The sequence below is a fragment of the Manis javanica genome, chromosome 16 (assembly GCF_040802235.1).
Source record: "Manis javanica isolate MJ-LG chromosome 16, MJ_LKY, whole genome shotgun sequence".
Taxonomy (NCBI): Eukaryota; Metazoa; Chordata; class Mammalia; order Pholidota; family Manidae; genus Manis; species Manis javanica.
The window spans coordinates 7,139,202-7,158,923 of record NC_133171.1 but is presented as its reverse complement, the minus strand read 5'-3'; the positions used below and the strand labels follow the sequence as shown (position 1 = coordinate 7,158,923).

Here is a 19,722-nt window from a genome sequence, read left to right as displayed (position 1 = left end):
ATTCTATTCTTAACTATTCCAAGTACATGTCCTATCACCTTTCAGTTATCCACAGCCAACCACGGTCTGGAAGCAGACTATCATCTTCCTGACACGTTGTCAGAGGGTGAATAGCAGCCTAACTCTACGTCACAGTGCTCACATCATTCCCCCCACTTGCTTTCATCACATATGCATTTTATCACCTCACATTATCACAAGATGGTGAGTGCAATACAATAAAATACTTTTGAGACAGCACATTCACATAACTTATTACAGTACCTTGTTTAATTGTTCTATTATTATTGTTAATCTTACTGTAAATCTCTTAAAGGAAATCAGATGTATACAAATACTGATACCATTCTACACAAATGAGCATTATCTTGACTTTTTTAATTTATATATTAAACTTTATCGCAGGTATGTATGTATAGGAAAAAAACAGCAGAATTAGGGTCTAGTATACTATCTGTCGTGGGGGTCTTGGAATGTATCCCTACAGATAAGGGGGAACACAGTACTAGGCACTTAGGGGATGTAAAAACTAGATGCAACGTATCACCCTGCATTTGAAAAGGTATTTCTGAAACAACTAGAGAAACTGTAACATGGATTGGTTATTAGATATAACTACTAAAATAATTATTCTTTATTTTAGAGGTAGTGTGTCATCACATCTTCTGTATACGAAAAAAAGAAATCTACACACTAAAAGAGCAAATACTCAGGCTTTTACCAACTGTCTTTTTTTTACTCTTCTTTCTCCTAAAGCCTCTATGCCCTCAATCTCTAAAATGCTCTCTGGACTCCATCTAGGACCCCAGGCTCCCAAGGTTTGAGAAAATAATAGTGAGAAAGGGAGTGGTTATGCATGTGTTCAGGTGCCTTCCAGCTATTTTCAAATTCCGAAACCAATTAACAAATAACATGCCTGTCACTGGTAAGCTTGTAGAGGACAATGCATTAAAACCTTATTGAACCTCAGAAAAATTTTATCTCCTTAATGGGGAAACTGGATTAATTCAATGCTGTTTAGAAGCTCTGCTACTGTTATGAAGTTTATTCAAAATAAGAGATTTCATTGAAGTGGGAAAAGAAAAGGAAAATAAAAGTGTAAGTAAAAAAGTGGTAAGAGGTGGTCCTGAAAAAACTCAGATTGGACAAAAGATTCTGACTTAATTCTACCCATCTTTGAATATTAACTCTCCCTGGGAAAATACATGGGCTTTAGAATGAGACAATTATAAGTGTAAATTCTGGCAAATTACATCTTCTTGGGAGTGCTTTCTTACCAGTAAATATAAACAGCAACTTAACCTTGCAGATTAAGTACCCAGTACATGGAAGGCACCCAAGATAAGCTAAATTGTTTCTTTCAACAAGGCCTCCTGAGTCTGATACAGCCTCTTTTCCTAACTTATATCTATTATTCAGTCTAGTACATAACCACCTGCTATCTGGTTGCTCAAATATTTCATGTATGTGGCTTTATCTTCTTCAAGGAGAAACGTAAACTGCTGAAAAAGTCATATTCTTTTTTTTAACACCACTCAGAACCTAGCATAGCATTACCACACAGCACTCAGTATTTGCTTTATGAAAGTTAAATTTTACGATTTGAATTTTGCTCTATAATACAGCATAATAATTCATGAATAACAATGTCCGGGAGAAAGACACAATGAAATCAACCTCTCAATCTATTTGTCCTGGAAGAGTATTTTTGGAGTGACAGCTCCATAGCTATTACAGTCACTTGTTTTTAATCATAATTTTTAATGCTTTTCAAATGCAGTTCAGCTAATTCTGTATAAGACATTTAAGATATAACTGCTTTCAAACAAGTTGCACTTTAAACATACCACAGACTTCATAGGTCATTATGATGCACTGGGAGGCCAAGGTCTACACTTCAACCCAATTCTGTATTTTTGCTATGCTGCATGTCAGGATGACATGACAAATTTATCCTTACAGAGGAGGACTGTTTAAAGAGCTGAGGTCCATGACCTCAGCTACCACCTATACTGGGTGTCCCAATGTCTCCAAATCTTGATTTGATTGTGCTCTAAACACAACTTTCAAGTGCTAACTGGACAACATTATCCAGGAGTGAGCTCCCCACACTCAGCAAATCGATGCCAAACTCATCTTTTTTTATGCATACATGGCTCCTTTTCCTATATTTCTTCTAACATTGGTGGGATCCTCTTCCACCTAGACGCCTAAATTCGGAGTACTTGCCCTCCCTAAAACATCCAAAAAGCCACCAAAAAACCCAATCTGCTCCACTTCTGAAATACCTTTTTTCCCTTTACTCCCATCACTACTGCCTTAGGTTAGGCCCTAATGATTTCTCATGTTTTACTGAAATAACCTAACTGGTATCCCTGCTTCTAGTAGCTCCTACTTGCTACCATCCTCCACAAGCTATGAGAATTTCTTTTGTAAATGAAAATTTATTTCTTTGCTTTAAATTAACTGATAACTGTATTTATCTACATAAATAGAAAGTCCTTAGCATCACACAAAAAATCTTGAAGACTGCTCCTCACCTAACTTCTCAAGATTTCGGTCAAATGTTAACTCCTGTGAATGACTGCCCTACCATTCTTGGGGGCAAAAGCCCCTCTATGCTCTTATTACTTTGTACCCACTTTTAATAATGCACCCAACATACTGTAATTGTTTTAACAGAGAGCTCACTCAAACAATTCAATCTGTAAACCTGGGAAGGACTTAACAGCCAATTCACAAGAGAAGAGATGCTAAGTGGCCAATAAATGTACGGGTAAAGAAGTCACACCTCATTCTTAATTGTAAATGAAAAACAATGAGATGCCATTTTGTTTCATATTAACATATTCAAACATTTATTAATACTTAATACTTGAGAATGATTAGTAAGAGTGGAGGAGAGAGAGGCAATACTGTACACTGCTGACAACAAACTGGCACTACATCTTCTAGGAAGAAAATGGCACTTTCCATAAAAATCAAAATGTACATTATCTTAGACCAAGCTTTTGCACTTAGAAGAAACTATCCTAGGTAGTGGGGTGGGTGAAATGGGGAGGGAAGTCAAAAGGTACAGTTACGGGTATAAAGTAAGTCACAGGGACATACTGTATAGCATGGCAGCTGTAGTTAACACCATATTGTACATTTGAAAGTTGCTAAGAAAGTATCTTAAAAGTCCTCATCACAGGGGAAAGAAAAAATTTTAACTGTATGGTGAGGAATGTTAACTAGACTTACAGTGGTGATCATTCTGCAATATATACAAATATTGAATCATTATTTTGTACACATGAAACTAATATATTACATGACAATTTTATCTCAATTTTAAAAAAGAAAGCCTGTAATTTATATATAAAAATACTAGTTTTTTATTTAAAAAAAAAAGTACTAGTTTTAATTTTAAGAGTCAAAACTGGAAATAAACATCCTTCAGTACAGAACAAGTTTAATCTATCATGACACACATTTATATAAAAGAATATGATCTAATTATTAAAAAGAATGGGGTAAATATGTATCATAAAAAGATATCAAAGGCATGGGAACTCAGGTGCAGAACAGTATGTGCAGTGTATCATTTGTGTAAGACATTCACAGAGAAATAAGGCATATACCCTGATAAATGTATAGAAAATACTTAGAATAACACATAAATACCAATTATTTATGGAAAATGGGATTAGTGGAGCCAGAAGATGATCCTCGTTTTTCACTTCTGTACTGTTTTTTTTTACAATGAGGCCATACTACTTTTATGTTTTTTCAAAGTCCATTTATAATTGGAGAAAAAGAATTCTACATTCTTTTATAAAGACTAATATTTTAACTAATTGCATATGTAATAAAACTGAAATATATGTTAGGTAAACTGGCAGGCAGTGTTTTATATTTATTCTTTTTAACTATAGTGGGTAGTTTTTCTAATACATATAATGCTAGAAAACGGTTCTATTACTCATTAAATGTGTTATGAAGTATTCACGTGCTACTGAAGAGCTCCCAACACAACAGCAAAACCATTAAAAAATTAATTGCCTCACCTCTTCTACTCTGCACTGAAGCAACAGGAAAGAAAAGAGATAGGAAAAAATTAGGAATACAGATAATTCATACATTTGGAAATAACTGCAGATTTGGAAGCATTTCTAAATTAAGGCATAAAAATACTACACAGAATAAAAAACTGTTTCAAAGCATTCATTAATCATATTATATTAGATAATATACAAGTAATGGAAAAGATGGGTGTTAGGTGCAATGCCCCAGTCTTTTTCATTAAACCTTAACATACTTAATTTGTTTACAAGAAAAATTTCCCAGCCAAAACTGTTAAGAGTACTTACTGATCTGATTCAAAGTTTCCTGAGGAATCCAACTCATGTCAACATCATTCTGACTTGATGTACCCATCTCTACCTTCTGTATTGGTCTCTTGCGCTGAGAACATAAAAACATTATTTTAAAGGAGTTCCACTGTTTAATTGTCATTTAAAAATGATCAAGCTACTGATTTAAATACATTACAAGATAAAATATGTTAGCTTCTAGTTTTAAAACATATTCCTACTCAAGTATTTTATTAATTAGATGGAGAAAATCATGTCTAGCACCAATTACAAAAAATACTAAGGAATAAATCTTCACAATTATTCATTTTCAGGCTTTAAAGATACTTTCTTCCACTATAAAACTTCGTATTACACAACTGGTGGAACAAGTAAGAATTTCTATTTATATAATGATGTTCTTTCCCTTTGGAAAGCCAATCTTAAGGAATAAATTTCCACATTCAACAAAATTCAGGCTAATTACTGAATGATGCACACAGATTCTTGCACTGTTGGCTAAACATACTTAAGTAGTTGGCATGGAAAAAAAAACATAAAACCTCATTTAAGCTAAAAACCTCAAACTCGGTCCCTAGAGCATTTGCAATAAAACTGCTAGAAAGAAAGCAATTCTATTCTTTAGTCTTGCTTTCAAAAACAACCCCCCCAAAAACAGAAAACCTGATTTACAGAATATTATACAGTCCAAAAACTGGACTCTGAATATACAGATAAATAAAAGATTCATTCAAATGGGAAAAAAATGGGAGATGCCATTATACCCAACTTGTACATTTATAACAAAAATGCTAATTATGAGAAATGAGGTAAAAAAAGTTACAGAAATAACATCTAAGCATGAAATATTTCTCTTTTAAAGAGCAAGTACTTTTTAGTAACATCTATTGCTAATTTTAATATAGATTTGGCTACCTGCTTAAATGCTTAGTTCATCTTTATTCACTAAAATGTCTGGCAAGTGTTTAGGTTTAGCAGATATAAATAGATATGACATAAATTGTGGTAAACTTCCCCACTGAGAGGAATAATATGGGTTGTTTTGTTTTGTTTGCAGGGTGGGTGACAAGAGGGACATTAGAACACAACAGCAAAATTCGTTACCATTTCAAGAAAGAAACCCTGCTGATAGCAGGAGCTCTGGCATTGCCACCTTACCACCCTGACAAGAAAACAGAAGCCTCACTGATGAAGCAAACAGCCAAAATCATCCTTTCTCTTTCAAATGAAGACATTCATTTAGTTACTAATTAGGAATTACCCCTATAGTTAATAGTAAAGTAAATATAAAAGCTGTGTTGATTACAGATAAAATAACATATCCAAGAAAAAGGAGAATAAACAGAAAAACGAAATCTGAAGTCTGAGTTTAAAGAATAAAAGCTCTAGCATAATTTAGAGTTACGCAAGTAGGTAAAGATCCTTGTGGAGGGTGTGGACAGAAGACATTAACTGCGCATGGGTATCAAAGTCTAGACAAATCCAAGTTACATATCCAAGGTCTCATCTTCAGGTTTTACTTTAAATATGTACAACACACCTGTAAATATACAAACCCACAGTAAGAGCAAGAAGTCACAAATGATTAGACTGTTCTTAACTTGGTGCTCTAACAACTTCTGAAGTACGGCTAAAGAGTTGTCATCTGTAATTACCTTCCTAGATTCCAGGAGCTGATGAAGGCCAACCACCACCAAGAGCCCAAGACCAGCCAGGAACATGTACATGAAGATTCTGATATAAAAGGAGAAAATATAAACTGTCATTCTACTTTACCTTATAAAATTACTTTATAATTTGTTATATTTGAAGCTGTTAGTGGCATTAACAATTATTTAGTTACATAATACTCATTTAACAATTATTAATGATTGCATTAGGTTTTGTCTCCCTCAAATATTATTTTACAATTTGATTTAAAAATCATTTTTGGTTTATTATATATAAGCACACAGTAAGAAAGGATCCATCATTCACAAAGAACATACTTTTTCAAGATAAAACTCTCTAAACTATGTTTTTAATAGCAATTGTAGAGGCATGCAACTTAGACTAGGCTGGTGATCAGTTTAAGAGCATGGGTGGAAAGAATTTAGATGAGGGCAAGGACAAAAAGCCAAATATCTTTTAAAAACCATTTTAAAAAATTAGTTTTCAACTATCTTTCCTAATTTGGTATTAATAGTTGTAAGAATCATCTAAAGTATGGGCTTACATAGTCAGGGGATGTCACCAAATCTATAGTCCATTCCACTTCACCATTAAAAAAAAAAAAACATTGACAGGAACAACCCTGTAGTCCTACTTCACAGCATCAAAATCTATATGATGCAACTCTTACTTACGTTTCTCCATCTAACCCATCCTCTCTTTCAATAATTGTAACTGTTTGATTGAAGACAGCATCTTGGAATACATTGCCCTGTTAAAAAAAAAATCACAAAAATCTGAAATGCATTAGAAGAACAAAAGCTTATTATAAGGTTTCTTAAAACCATTACTGCAATAGGTATACTATAGCTTTCTCATTACTAGGTTAGGAAGACTCACCAAAGTGGCATGTAACTGCACTAACTCATTATCAGCAACTAACAATGTTACTTTCTCAAAACTACAAAACAGAAACTGCCTCCCATGTTGCTAAAGTTATCCCCCACTTTCTTGGGGTGGGAGGAAGGTGTGAGAAATCAGGTAAGTAAAAACAAGATAAAGTGTGCAGAAAAAAACAAAGTACACAGAACAGTCTTAAACTAGAAACCTAGTTTCAGTGTGTAGTCCTCCACATAAAAAAGAATGAATGTGAAAATGTACAGTAGTAACTGCAGAGGCAGATCATTTTAAGTACTAGACTTAAACAAAAGGCAAACTCATATTCTAACCAATGGACTAGAAATCAATTTTTAATAAATGAATTGGTGATTTTCAGTATCAAACTATTTTTTTCTTTTGTGGCCTTGAAGTGATTTTGCCAGTCTGACACATTGAGTTTTTATATATATTAAATCACTAGGACACAGATAGCTGTTCTCAGTGTTTGATAATTCACACATAGCACTTTTTCAAAACTGTCACTATTGATAAACTGTAATCATCTAAGTTTTACTTCAGCATCTTTCAATTTGCATTCTTCTAATGACAATTCCAGGAATCAGAATAAACCAATGAAACAAACATTCAAAATGAAACTGAAACTACATATATGCCCGCTGGATTAAGTTTAATTCTGGTTGAAAACAATACAAAATAAATAATCCTTCAAGTTACCTAACTATATAGTTGAAGAAGCTGCTTATTTTGAAGATAAGAGGGATGAAAACCCCTTCCCATTCTCTACGAAGTAATTTAAGAAGGAAAACATTTCAGCATGAGAAATTTAACTCAGACATAAACATGTTGTCACTAGGGTAATGAAAAGTTTGTAGAAACTTTTGAAAAGATGAAATTTCCTTCTCTGAAAACTCTTTGGAAAGGGATTAGTTCAGATACATGTGCTCCCATCCAAAGGAAGATCTACTAGTTGCATCTAGAGATCAAGTCCCAGCAGTAAATTTCTAGGGGGCTTCACTCATTCACCACTGGTATATACTACATATATTCAAATCTTGAGAGACAACAGGGCTTATATTAGGCTATATTTCTGAGAAACCATAAACCTTACTAATAAAACTATCCTAAAAATATTTGGTTCTATTTTATCTATGAAAGTACAAAATGATTTTTAAAAAATCTACAAAAAGTTCTTTAAACTTCCAAACAGAAGCAGTAAACTGGCAAGATTCAAGCAATCAAAGGGAGGTACAAATTATTATGTACTAACATCCCAATCAGCAGGCTCCATTGCGTGGCTCACTGTTCCCTTTTTCTTTCCTAAGATCCAGCCAGATCCCTTCCACTTTCACACCATGGCACCTACACTTACCTCTATCACTTATCATGCTGTGATACTGTTTACATCCAACTGCCCCATCAGATTATAGACTTACTGTGCAATTTATCTTTGCCTTCCTGTTGCCTATCACAGCTTCAATTACAAAACTGCCACTCAAATGAATAAATATAGACTATTCATTAAACAATGTCAATTTTCCTTATCTAACTTAAAAAAAATGAAGGTTTAGAGGGCCTTACATTCAAATCTTTATAGTTCAGATTGATGACTAAACCAAAGGGTCGTCCACCCATGGGCTCTGCGGGAATGAAGGAGTACTCAAAAGTTGCCTGCCTCTGGGGTGGCACCACCGTGTTCAGAGGAAGAGCTGTGAAATTCTGGATATAAAACTGGTAGTCCTGAGGATAACGGAATGAGGCATCTAGGGATTCGACAATAAAATCTTCTGTACCCTTGTTTGTAAAGCCTACCAGGAACTTCACAATGTTATTTGCTGGGAAATCTAAGAAATAAAAAAAGAGAGAGATTAGGCGAGGTTCAAAGGGTACAAAAGAAGACATTATGAATGGATTTTGGCACCCTATCCTGTGAACTTGGTTTCAGAATCTTTTTTCAACAGAGCTCCAGTCATCCACTAACTAGTAACTGGTTAGAGTTGGTACGTAAGTTGAAACCTATCTGTACTCTGGCATTCCAACTTAACTGAGCATCTCAATTTCAGACTAGATCCCTTCTAAGTTATGTAGTCTAAAAAACAGTTGTGTACTTTTAGCAGTAAAGTGGGGCTACATGTCTTGGTGAAGTCACCTTCACCACCAACCAGTACCTGTCATCAGTGCAGATAAGAATGGAGAGAAGAATGGCAGAAAGATAAAACCTAAGAGGTTCACCCAAAATATGCACTATCTGTCAGAACATAAAAAAATGTATCAGGAAATCTCTATTCGCTTTAAGCAATTAGTCAAAATGTAAATTTGAAGGTAAGACCCAGTATGCCAAAATAATACCCAAATATTCAGATACCAAAATAAACGAAACAAAAAATCTCTTAACCAAACTGTATTTTGTAGCCTTAAAGCTGGAATGTGAGAATAAAACAGAAAACTCGAGAAGACCAAGAACAAATAAACTTCAAAAAATGTCTTCAATGATTACAGTGGTCTACAAAGCTGAGCTGTACCCAGTACACACAGGCTTTGGGGGTCAGACAGAGCAGGTGTGATTCTTGTCTTCCTCATCTATTTACTAACAAAGTAACCCTGGACAGGTTCTGAAACTCTCTAAACCTCAATTTAACAATAGTAATTATCCTCACAGGGTTTCTGTTAGGATTAATAACACATGTAAAATGTTGAGAACAGTGTCTACCATATAGCCCTCCCTAAATGTAAGCCATTGTTTATGTTCTTTAAATGAAATCTAGGTTTAATCAAGGCCTAATTGTAAACATTTAGTATTTCACTAATGTTAACACTAAAATACGGGTTTTTACTATAGCAGTTTGAAAAAAGTTAAAAAATCCCTTTCAAAGGAACATTTAACTTCTGGTTATAATGAACAGTATTTATTTTTCCATTTAGTTTAAATGCCAGGAATACTGCCTTACAGATATGACTACTCATATATACAGAAGGGTTTTTTTTTTAAATACATGTTTGTGCTATACTTTTAAGAAAGGAAGATGAATACAGATCTTAAACATCACTAGTGTTTCCCAAAAAAATAAGCCTGTCATTAAAAAAAAATTCCTTTTTCTGAACTAAAAGCTAACATTTCAGTATTACCGTCTCCTTTCACAAATAGGATAGTTGTATCTGCACTCGGTGAAGCTTCAGGTTCACCTGATACATCTTCTTCCTCTTTATCTTCAGCCTGAGAAAACCATCATAAAAAACAATTATTATGGGGAGAAAATCATTTAAAAATGACAACTGCACTAGATAATGGGGCAAAACATTGCTTCTCCAAGGTTCTGTTAGGATTAGTAGTGGTATGAATTTTCCTATACCTCATCAGTTAAAATAAAACTTCTGGAACAGACCAGCTCAAACAGTAATGTGCATACCAATCCCCTGGATTCTGCGGATCTGATTCTAGTCTAGGTGAAGCCTGAAAATTCTGTATTTCTTACAAGCACCCAGGCCATGCTGATCCTAATAGATGGACCACACTTTGAACTGCAAGGTTCTAGAGAGTGGATTGGTAAACTGTTAAATTAAAAGAAGTTTAAAAATGGTATCTTTCAAAGGGACATTCATTTCTAGTTAAAATGGATATACTAACTTTTCTCCTTAGCTAAAATGCCAGGCCAACTACTTTACAGGAAAAGAAGAAGCCTCAACCTCAGCCTTTGCCCTCCCCGTCCACCCCACCAAAGACAAGGGCAAAGGAAATACGCCAAAGGCAGTACCAGCCTGAGGACCCAGATATCAAATATTTTCAGCTTTGGGAGCCACGAGATCCCATTACAACTACTCAACTCTGCAGCTGCAGCATGAAAACAGTCACATCTGATATGAAAAGAATGGACATGGCTGGATTTGGCCTATAACCACATTTTGCTAATCTGTTCCAGAGCACCTTGTTATCAGCCTGAAAGACTTCCACCCCAATTAAAAGAACAATTTTCCTGTGAGAAGTCAGCATACAACTTAGAAGAAATGGTTTAAAAAAATATATATAACTGGTGATCATAATGGAGTGACAGAGATGTCCTAAAACTCAATTAGAGTTGCACAACTTGATACATTTAATAAAAATCATTGAACTGTATGCTTAAAACAGGTTAATATTATGATACATTAATTACATCTGAATGAAGTAGTTAAAACATGTGAACTAATTTTCATTTAAAATTTTTACACCTCAGTATATTTCTCCTGGTCCCAATGAGGATCACAAAGCTATTCTTGTATTTGAAGTGTCTAGGTCCTTAGTGAATAAAGAGGTTTAAGGACACCACAGTTCACTGGCATTTAACTTTCATTTACATAAAATTCCCTCTCCCAATAGACAAGCTTCTCAAGGACAAAGACTGTCTTACACTTAATTCTCCACACCCAGCTCATATACTTAAGGCACTCAAATACTTTTTTGATGACTATAATTATATTATACATTATAGTCTAGGTATCCTTAATAATACCATTCATTTAGTAAGAGTGGATTTCTATTTTGGGAAAATAGACCCACCAGTAGGTACAGAGACCAGAGAGGCAGGACATAACCTGTGAGAATGAGGAGGAAAGAGTATACTCAAAAAACAGTACAGAAAAATCATCCCTAAGATTTGGTTAACATGTTGTGGAATAAAAAGAAATGGAAATAACAAGTCAAGAAAGTAAATCACTGAAGCCATATGAGAACAGGAAACAATGTGTGGTGGTGGGGCGGATGGTACAGTTGTCTCCCTTACCCAGTTTTGCTTCCCACAGTTTCAGTTACAATAGACAATAAATGTGAAATGGGAAGAGAAGAGTTTTGAAGTTTACTCTCTCAAGAAGTGTGCTGGTGAAGAAAAGAAAACATGTAGCAACTCACAGTGGAGGCGTAGAGTTCATATGCACATGTGTAACTTAATGGAATCAAGCCACAGAGACAGAGCAGTGCTTGAAGTGACAAAAGAAACTACTTTAACAAGATCCCACAGACAAGATGGAGATGAGAACACAGGTGGTAGGGCTAGCCTTAGAAGAGTGTGAAGACAACTCACTACTTAAGGAGAAAATGTACAAAGGATGAGTGAGTGATATATTCAGAAGGAGAAAGCAGACAATTTGACAAGCGTTCACAATGGATGCCTTTCACTTTCTGAAAGACAATGCCATTGCTAAGATTGAACAGGGCTGATTTTAGAATTTAAACATGGTAACAAAAAGTCTGTGTAAGATAAAAACTGTGGCAACCCCAGAGAGGAAATGATTAGCTGGAGCATGCTACAATGATCCTGATTCTTACTCTCATACTATAACTTTACAGTAAAAGTTGCAGAGCAAGATGATTTCTAAGCGATTTTCTGTAAGCCCCTTCCTCCTCACAGAACTCATTTTACGTACTGTTTACTGTCTGCTCTTTACCTCTTGCCACCAAAATGCATACACTTCCCCCAAAACATAAACTCCATCAAAGCAGGGAAAAAAAACATCTGATGTGTTCACCCCACATCCAGAACAGTGCCTGGCACACAGAAGAGACTCAATAAATACCTGCTTATTGAATGAAGGAAAGAAGAAGAAACTGAGATCCAGAAAGGTAAGTTAGCTACCCAAGGTCAGAAAGCAAAGTCGTATGTATCCCAAATCTATCAACAAACAGTTCAGTGCCATGCCCAGTATTCTGTCACCCTCACAGACTCACGTCAATACAATCCTGAATGGTTCTGTTTCATGTCTCCTGCCCTATACCAGAAAATACTTAGGTTACATCCCTGAAGACCAGCCCCATTCTCTCAACTTTGATCCACTTTGAGCATAGTAACAAACCTTTAAAAGCAAGAATTTTAATACCAAATTTGCCTATAAAAAGGATAAATCCTAGATACACTATAAATATGTATTAAGTCATACATAACACTAACCAACTCTGTGGGTTCATCTTCTTCTACCTCTGCTTCATCATCTTCATCTTCAATTATTGAATCTTCCACTGTTTCTTCATCTTCTGTAAGATCTTGAGCCACTGCTAATGAGCCTAACAAAATATAAAACAAGCAGTTAACCTTTATCCTGCATACCAGTGTTTTTTACTCTCAGGTAAAAGCAATTCAATATTCTCCTTGGAGTAACTCAATCTTCAAGTTAATTTGAATGATGCCAAGTTACAATACAGCTAAAAATATATTTTACCTTATTGGTAGTCTTACCAACTACATGCTGACTTTAATAGGAAATGTTGTTTAATTTTAAAAAGTACCTAACAGCTGGAAAAATGAAATGCTGAAACTAAGGATGCCTGAAATCCCAAATAAAGAACTTTATGCCATTTTGTTAAGCAAATGATGGAAAGTAAGTTTAACAAGTAAAGACTCCAAAAAATGTAATCCCTATCATTAACTATATAAAACAAAAAAACTAAGGTCTGAAGAAAAATAGCAATCTCAGTATATAGGCAAGAAACATTTTTATTAGCGTTGATTACAGCTTAAACTCTTAGAACTTGGGACCACATACCTCCAAGGAACAAGTATCTTTAAGGCATCCATGGTAAAAATTAGCTTGCATAAAACACATTTGGTTTACTAAAAACAATATTCGTAACTGACAGCAGAGAAGGCATGCATTTATTTTTTGCTTGACTTCAAATATGTTTTAAGACTTTTTAAGTTTTAAGATAATTCTTTAATTTTCCCTACACTTAATATCAAGTTAAGCATAGCCGTAATCCAAGAAATTATAAATCGTAATTTTATTGGCAAAATTACTCATTTAAATGTCACATTATATCTACTTCAGGCAAGACCCTCAAAAGACATTTTGAAGTCCTAGTGACTCTTCCAACATTTCTCAGGAAGAGTGATGATGTGGCGATTCAGTAAAGGAAGAAAATGCAGGAAGCATGTGTACACACTGCCATACCCAGGAAAAACAGTACACAGTAAGAACTGTGCATGTATTGGCCTCTTACACTTCTCAGCATTCTTAACGACTTAGTTAAGATTCATGGAAAATATTAACCCACATATTATGAACTGAAAAACAGTTTCTACTGTTTGCTGAACAAAGACTGAAACAGTGCATTCATAATTTACAAGTTACTTTTTAAAACCAGTAAAAAAAAAATACCTATGCCTGAAATAATAAAGTCGTACTTAAATTTCAAGACTTCTCAAAATATACAATAGCTTTTCACTCTACATTTCAGTAGATACAACAACTATTTTAATTTTAACCGGGAACAAGTTTGGGCCTTAAAGTCTAACAATTTTCATTTGGAAAAATCAGGAGAAAAGACCTTTTGAAAGATAGTTCCTCACAAAAAACGTTAAGAGATATCCAGTTTAGTCAATTGATGCTTCTTAAAACAGAAAACTACTTAAAACCTGAAAAAAAGAGTCTAGGTTTTAAACAAGCACAAGTGCCAATTTTTCTTTAAAAAGCCAAATAAGAAGAAACCAGCAAGCAAACAACTCTTAAGAGAAAAAGACTCTCTTTAAACGAATTCAGTAAGCTTTGGTTATTTCTCCGAACATCTGGTTTTCTAACCACTAAATACAAGCCAGTTATTTCACTTTTCTTTGTAAAACAATCGTGGATATACCTGTCACTATCATTCATTTTCCCACACAGCTTGCTTAAATTTACAGAATGAAAGGAAGGTTAAATGATCTTTTGGTCAGACTAAATTTTACAGATTAGAAATTAGAAGTTCTGACCAGCGCAAAGAATCTATATCCACATTTTTAATATTCTAAGTTATTTTCACACCAGGTTAACAACTGTTGGAATCAACCAAAGTAAAGAGCTCGAAGTAGATTTACTTCCAGGACAAAGCGATGCTCTCACAATACAAAAAATAGAAGGAGAAGGAGGGCTCAACAAAATATCCCCAGGGATTGCTCAGTCCGCCTAGGAGTTGGTCTGAGGATGTGGAGTTTTTCTTAAATCAAGACTGCTGGTTAACACATAGGGATCAGGAGCTGATAAACGGGGAGATGACCATTAAAAAAAAAGGATGCTCCAAGTTTAGGTGTGTAGAAAACAAGGGTTTCAACAAATGAATGAAGGAGGACCCCTAGCGTGCAAGCTAAGGACACGTCAGCCCGGAGCCGAGGGGTTGGGGGTGGAGCGGCGCTGGAGGCGGCCGAGAGAAACGCAACGGGCTGCAGCGCGCTCCGGGTGCAGCCGTACCCACTGCCCCCTCGCCGCCTCCTTCTGGCCGAGGACCCACCAGCTCCGGCCACAGCAACGGTGCGGTCCGGGGCAAGCCCAGGCCTCAGGCGGCCACCGAGAAAGGTCGCCCGGCACCGCCCAGCGCTCCGCATGACGGAGCGGGGCCCCAGTGGGGTTGAGTCCAGCACACGCTGAGGCCCCTAATACGAAGACGGGGGTCGGCCAGGAGGTGGAGACACGTCGGACAGACGAGTCGCCGCTGCCTCCAGCTTCAAACAGTAGCTCGCGTCTCCTTCCCATCTCTTTCCCCACCACGCCGTTCCCTCGCCTCACCTCCAGAGCCACCTCGGAGCAAGAGGGTGGCGGGGAACACTAGCAAGAGAAGCAGAAGCAGGCGGGGGAGGACCTTCATGGCGAACCAGCACAGGGTCCCGTCACCGTCCACAAACGCCCTCGGAGGCTCCGGCGGCAATGGCGTTACTTTTCATCCGGGCTCTGAGCGCGGAGGGGCGGGGCACGTAGTACGCTCGGGCCTTAGCCACGCCCCTTCCCCTGGCCGAGGATCGTCGCTAACGTGGCTGTTTGTCCCGAGGGTAGGGAGCGCGGGCAGCCGGAAGTGTCGCGTGATCGGTTAACGGGGCCTCTGAGCTTCCCGCAAGAGTCCACTTACCGCCGTAGTGGCTGGCGGGCGGGTTGTGGTTTGTCGCTTACCCCGCCCCGCCCCGCCCCGCCCTGTCAGTCACTACCTATTAATTAACGTCCTTAGTGGATACAGTGGTCCGCTTGGCTTCCGGCGCAGTAAAGTCTTTGTATATAACTTAATGCTGATATAAGGACCATGAACTGCCTGCATGTGGCATTGAAAGTCAAAGATGAGTTTTCGAAAACCCCGAAAGCATTAAAAATACACAGTGGAAAATAGTACTGTATCGTATCTGCCCACACTCTCACACACAGTTAAATAGTGACAGTTCCTAAATTCTTCCCTGGGTTATAACATTCCAGAGCTATAAATCACATAACTGCCTAGCATAAATAGTAAGCACTGGGCAAATCTATAATGGGGGCAGCAATAACTAATTTCCTTTCGTTTCCTTCTATCCAGTTTGGACTTTTGGTTGCTGCCAATAATCTAATATTTCATGCAATTAAACAATCTGAATACCAGGTACTGTTGGTCTAGACTAGTGTTACATGTTTTATGATGATGAAACAAATAAACTAATCCTTACCGTGTGTTTACTATTGCTAATCACCATTCCTTAGAACTGTGCTTTTGTATATAATCTCATTTTGTATATTATTTACTGAGAAGAAAACTGAGACATGCGTAACTTATCTAAGGCCTAAAAGCTATTCAATGCACCATGCAAGATTTGAACCTGGCAGTGTGATTGCACACTGCATGGTCCTCTGACCTGGGACATCTTTTATTCCCCAGTTGGCTCTGCTCAAGCCCTTCTTGCCCTGGGACCTCTGTAAAGGCAGCTTGTGGCTGCTACCAACACTAATTCTGTGTGCTGAAGTCACAACCCGACAGCGCTGGGCTGAACCAACTCAGCTCCACTATCTGGTCACCAGCGCTACCTCTACTGCTGCTACTGAGGCACCGGGCAGAAGCGGCAGGGCTCCCTGAGAAGGCATCCTCCCACTTTGTTGCTTCCTCTGCTCTGTGCAAGGGCACAAAAGCTGCCACTCTGCCACAGCCCACAAGACTGCTGATGTTATGGAAAAACCTGAAAAACTCGGACTTGGATTGCTGACGGAAGAACCAAGTGGCACTCGGAGGTCTTGGAATGTTGAGCTTTTAATTTTACACCAGGGGGCTCAGAGAGGAGGAATCTCCCAAGGTCTGAGCCCCGAACAAAGGCAACGGGAGCGGTATTTATCTTTCTGCTTCCTTATCTGCAACATTTCTATGTGCACAGAAAGCAAGCAAGGGGGAGTAAATTTAGGGAAGTGAGTTTAGGGAGTGAGTGCCTGGCAGAGCGGGAATTAAGGGAGCGTTCTGTTGTTTTTGCTGAGAAGCAGAAGGGGGTCACCTGGGCTAGATTGCTGTCCTTGTAAATTTTTCCCTATCACTCCCCTCTCTGATGCCCCCTTAAACATTTCATTTTAGGAGGCATCATCTCCTTGACTTATGATAGGGTCATAATGGCTCCGTACAATGAGCTGTACGGAGGGAATGTGTTCTCTGATAAAGTTAATGAGCAAGTTAAAGATGGCAGGGTCCCACTAATAGTTCAAGGAGCAACAGAACCGCTGGCCCAGCAAGGCCAGTTACAAGAATTATTAGCCACAGATTCCATTTTAACATTTGTAGCTCGGAAGGCGCAAATGTCAGAGGGGGGTTGTGCAATTGGAGGGGATGGGCACCTTTTTCTTTTTTTTTTTTTTTTTTTTTTTTTTTTTGAGAGGGCATCTCTCATATTTATTGATCAAATGGTTGTTAACAACAATAAAATTCAGTATAGGGGGGTCAATGCTCAATGTACAATCATTAATCCATCTCAAGCCTAATTCTCGTCAGTCTCCAATCTTCTGAAGCATAACGAACAAGTTCTTACATGGTGAACGAATTCTTACAGAGTGAATAAATTCTTACATGGTGAACAGTACAAGGGCAGTCATCACAGAAACTTTCGGTTTTGATCATGCAATATGACCTATAAACCATCAGGTCAAATATGAATATTCATTTGATTTTTGTACTTGATTTATATGTTGATCCCACATTTCTCCTATTATTATTATTATTTTTATTTTTAATAAAATGCTGAAGTGGTAGGTAGATGCAAGATAAAGGTAGAAAACATAGTTTAGTGCTGTAAGAAGGCAAATGTAGATGATCAGATGATCAGGTGTGTGCCTATGGACTAAGTATTAATCCAGGCTAGACAAGGGCAGCAAGACATCCACGGATGCAGAAGATTTCTCTCAAAGCAGGGGGGGTGAGGTTCTGAGCCTCACCTCTGTTGATCCCCAAATTCTCACCTGATGGCCCCCCTGCGACTGTGCCTGTCTTAGGTTGTTCCTCCCTTGAGGAATCTTACCCGTCTCTGGCTAACCAGTCATCTTCCGGGGCCATACAGGGAAATGTAAAGTTGGTAAGTGAGAGAGAAGCCATATTGTTTGCAAAGGTTAGCTTTTTACTTCTTTGCAGATTTATGCACTGTGGCTTCTATGCCCAGCACTTGTCTCGAGGTATCTTTACCACCTGGAGGAATTATGATACTCGGTAAATTCGATATGAGGCACGAATTCTATTTAAAGTTTGTAATTAGGAAGGAAGAAGAAAAGCTATAGATGTAGCATATGAAGGAAACTTGGGAGGATTGATTATTTCTTTGACATATCTTCTTGTATAGTACCTTAAGTATGTATAGGTTTTAAACTACTAACTAATTTGCACACACATATTGACATAATAGGAATACGGTGACATAAACAAAGCAAATCTATAATTACCAGCCATCTCCAGTGAAGCCAAGAAAACCATTTAGGCACCCTAGGCATTTGTGAAAATTTATCTATGATATGATGGATATTTTCCAACTGTACTTGAACCATCAGACAAATTAAAGCAGCCCATTTCTGGGATCTGTTCACATCCCATATGTTCTTTTAACCATAGATAGTCTATAGTCATGAGATTTTGGGGTGCTACAACTTGCACCCCTCCCAACTCCTGGTTGAGTTCCAACAGTACAGATCCAGTCAAATTCGTTGTCTCACTGTATGCACATGCCAGCCTAGACATCTCCCTCCTCCTTCTTATGGCAAGTCCAGGAGATGGTGGGCTGGATGCAGCCACAACCGCAGCATCGTCCGGATCCCTGTGGAGGCTTTTTGATGATCATCCCCCGGCACGAGTCCTCCAGAGAGTGCTGATGCCGGAAGCTCCTCCTCATATCGTATCCTAGTTCATTTTCTGGGTATCCAAGCTAGGCCTTGATCTTCTGCGTAGAAACAAACAGACCCTTTGCCCACACTTTGACATGCCCTCTATACCACTGTGCAGAACTCATTGGAGGTCAGCACACAGTAACTGCTTTTTTTTTTTTTTTTTAATTAAGACAAAGGAATATTATCAGAAAAGAGTACCTCCATAGCTGATCATCTGACACCCTTTAAGTGATCAACATTAAGGATATTTAAAGCATGCGTTGATCTTTGATTTACCAATAGTTTTATCCTGTTAAGGAGTAATCCCCCTTTTCTTTCTTTCTTTCTTTTTTTTTTTTTAAATTTTTAATCTACACTTACCTGAAGAATACTATGTTTACTATGCTCTCCCCTATATCAGGTCCCCCCTAACAACCACATTACGGTTACTGTCCATCAGCTTAGCAAAATGTTGTAGAGTCACTACTTGTCCTCTCTGTGTTGTGCAGCCCACCCTCCCCTTTCTCCCTCCCCCCCATGCATGCTAATCTTAATACCCCCCTTCTTCTTCCCCCCCCTTATCCCTCCCTGCCCACCCATCCTCCCCAGTTCCTTTCCCTTTGGTACCTGTTAGTCCATTTTTGGGTTCTGTAATTCTGCTGCTGTTTTGTTCCTTCAGTTTTTCCTTTGTTCCTATACTCCTCAGATGAGTGAAATCATTTGGTATTTCTCTTTCTCCGCTTGGCTTATTTCACTGAGCATAATA

At 37.6% G+C, this 19,722-nt stretch overlaps 1 protein-coding gene across 4 annotated transcripts in view; it reads right to left on the bottom strand.

Annotated features, from left to right (window-relative positions):
- Nucleotides 1-15,586, bottom strand: part of SSR1 (signal sequence receptor subunit 1) — a 33,018-nt gene extending 17,432 nt beyond the window's left edge. For 2 of the 4 annotated variants that reach the window (XR_012126348.1, XM_073224905.1), the window contains exons 1-7: nucleotides 15,405-15,586; nucleotides 12,821-12,933; nucleotides 10,029-10,116; nucleotides 8,484-8,746; nucleotides 6,701-6,777; nucleotides 6,011-6,089; nucleotides 4,353-4,446 (exon numbers count right to left, since the gene is read on the bottom strand). Coding sequence is in view for 3 of the 4 variants with exons in the window: in XM_073224905.1 (XP_073081006.1) it covers nucleotides 4,353-4,446; nucleotides 6,011-6,089; nucleotides 6,701-6,777; nucleotides 8,484-8,746; nucleotides 10,029-10,116; nucleotides 12,821-12,933; nucleotides 15,405-15,483 (793 nt within the window). In the remaining variant the exon portion in view is untranslated. The remainder of the gene's footprint in view (nucleotides 1-4,352; nucleotides 4,447-6,010; nucleotides 6,090-6,700; nucleotides 6,778-8,483; nucleotides 8,747-10,028; nucleotides 10,117-12,820; nucleotides 12,934-15,404) is intronic. The other 2 variants (XM_036998333.2, XM_036998334.2) reach the window with 2 other exon arrangements.
- Nucleotides 15,587-19,722: the final 4,136 nt, after the last annotated feature.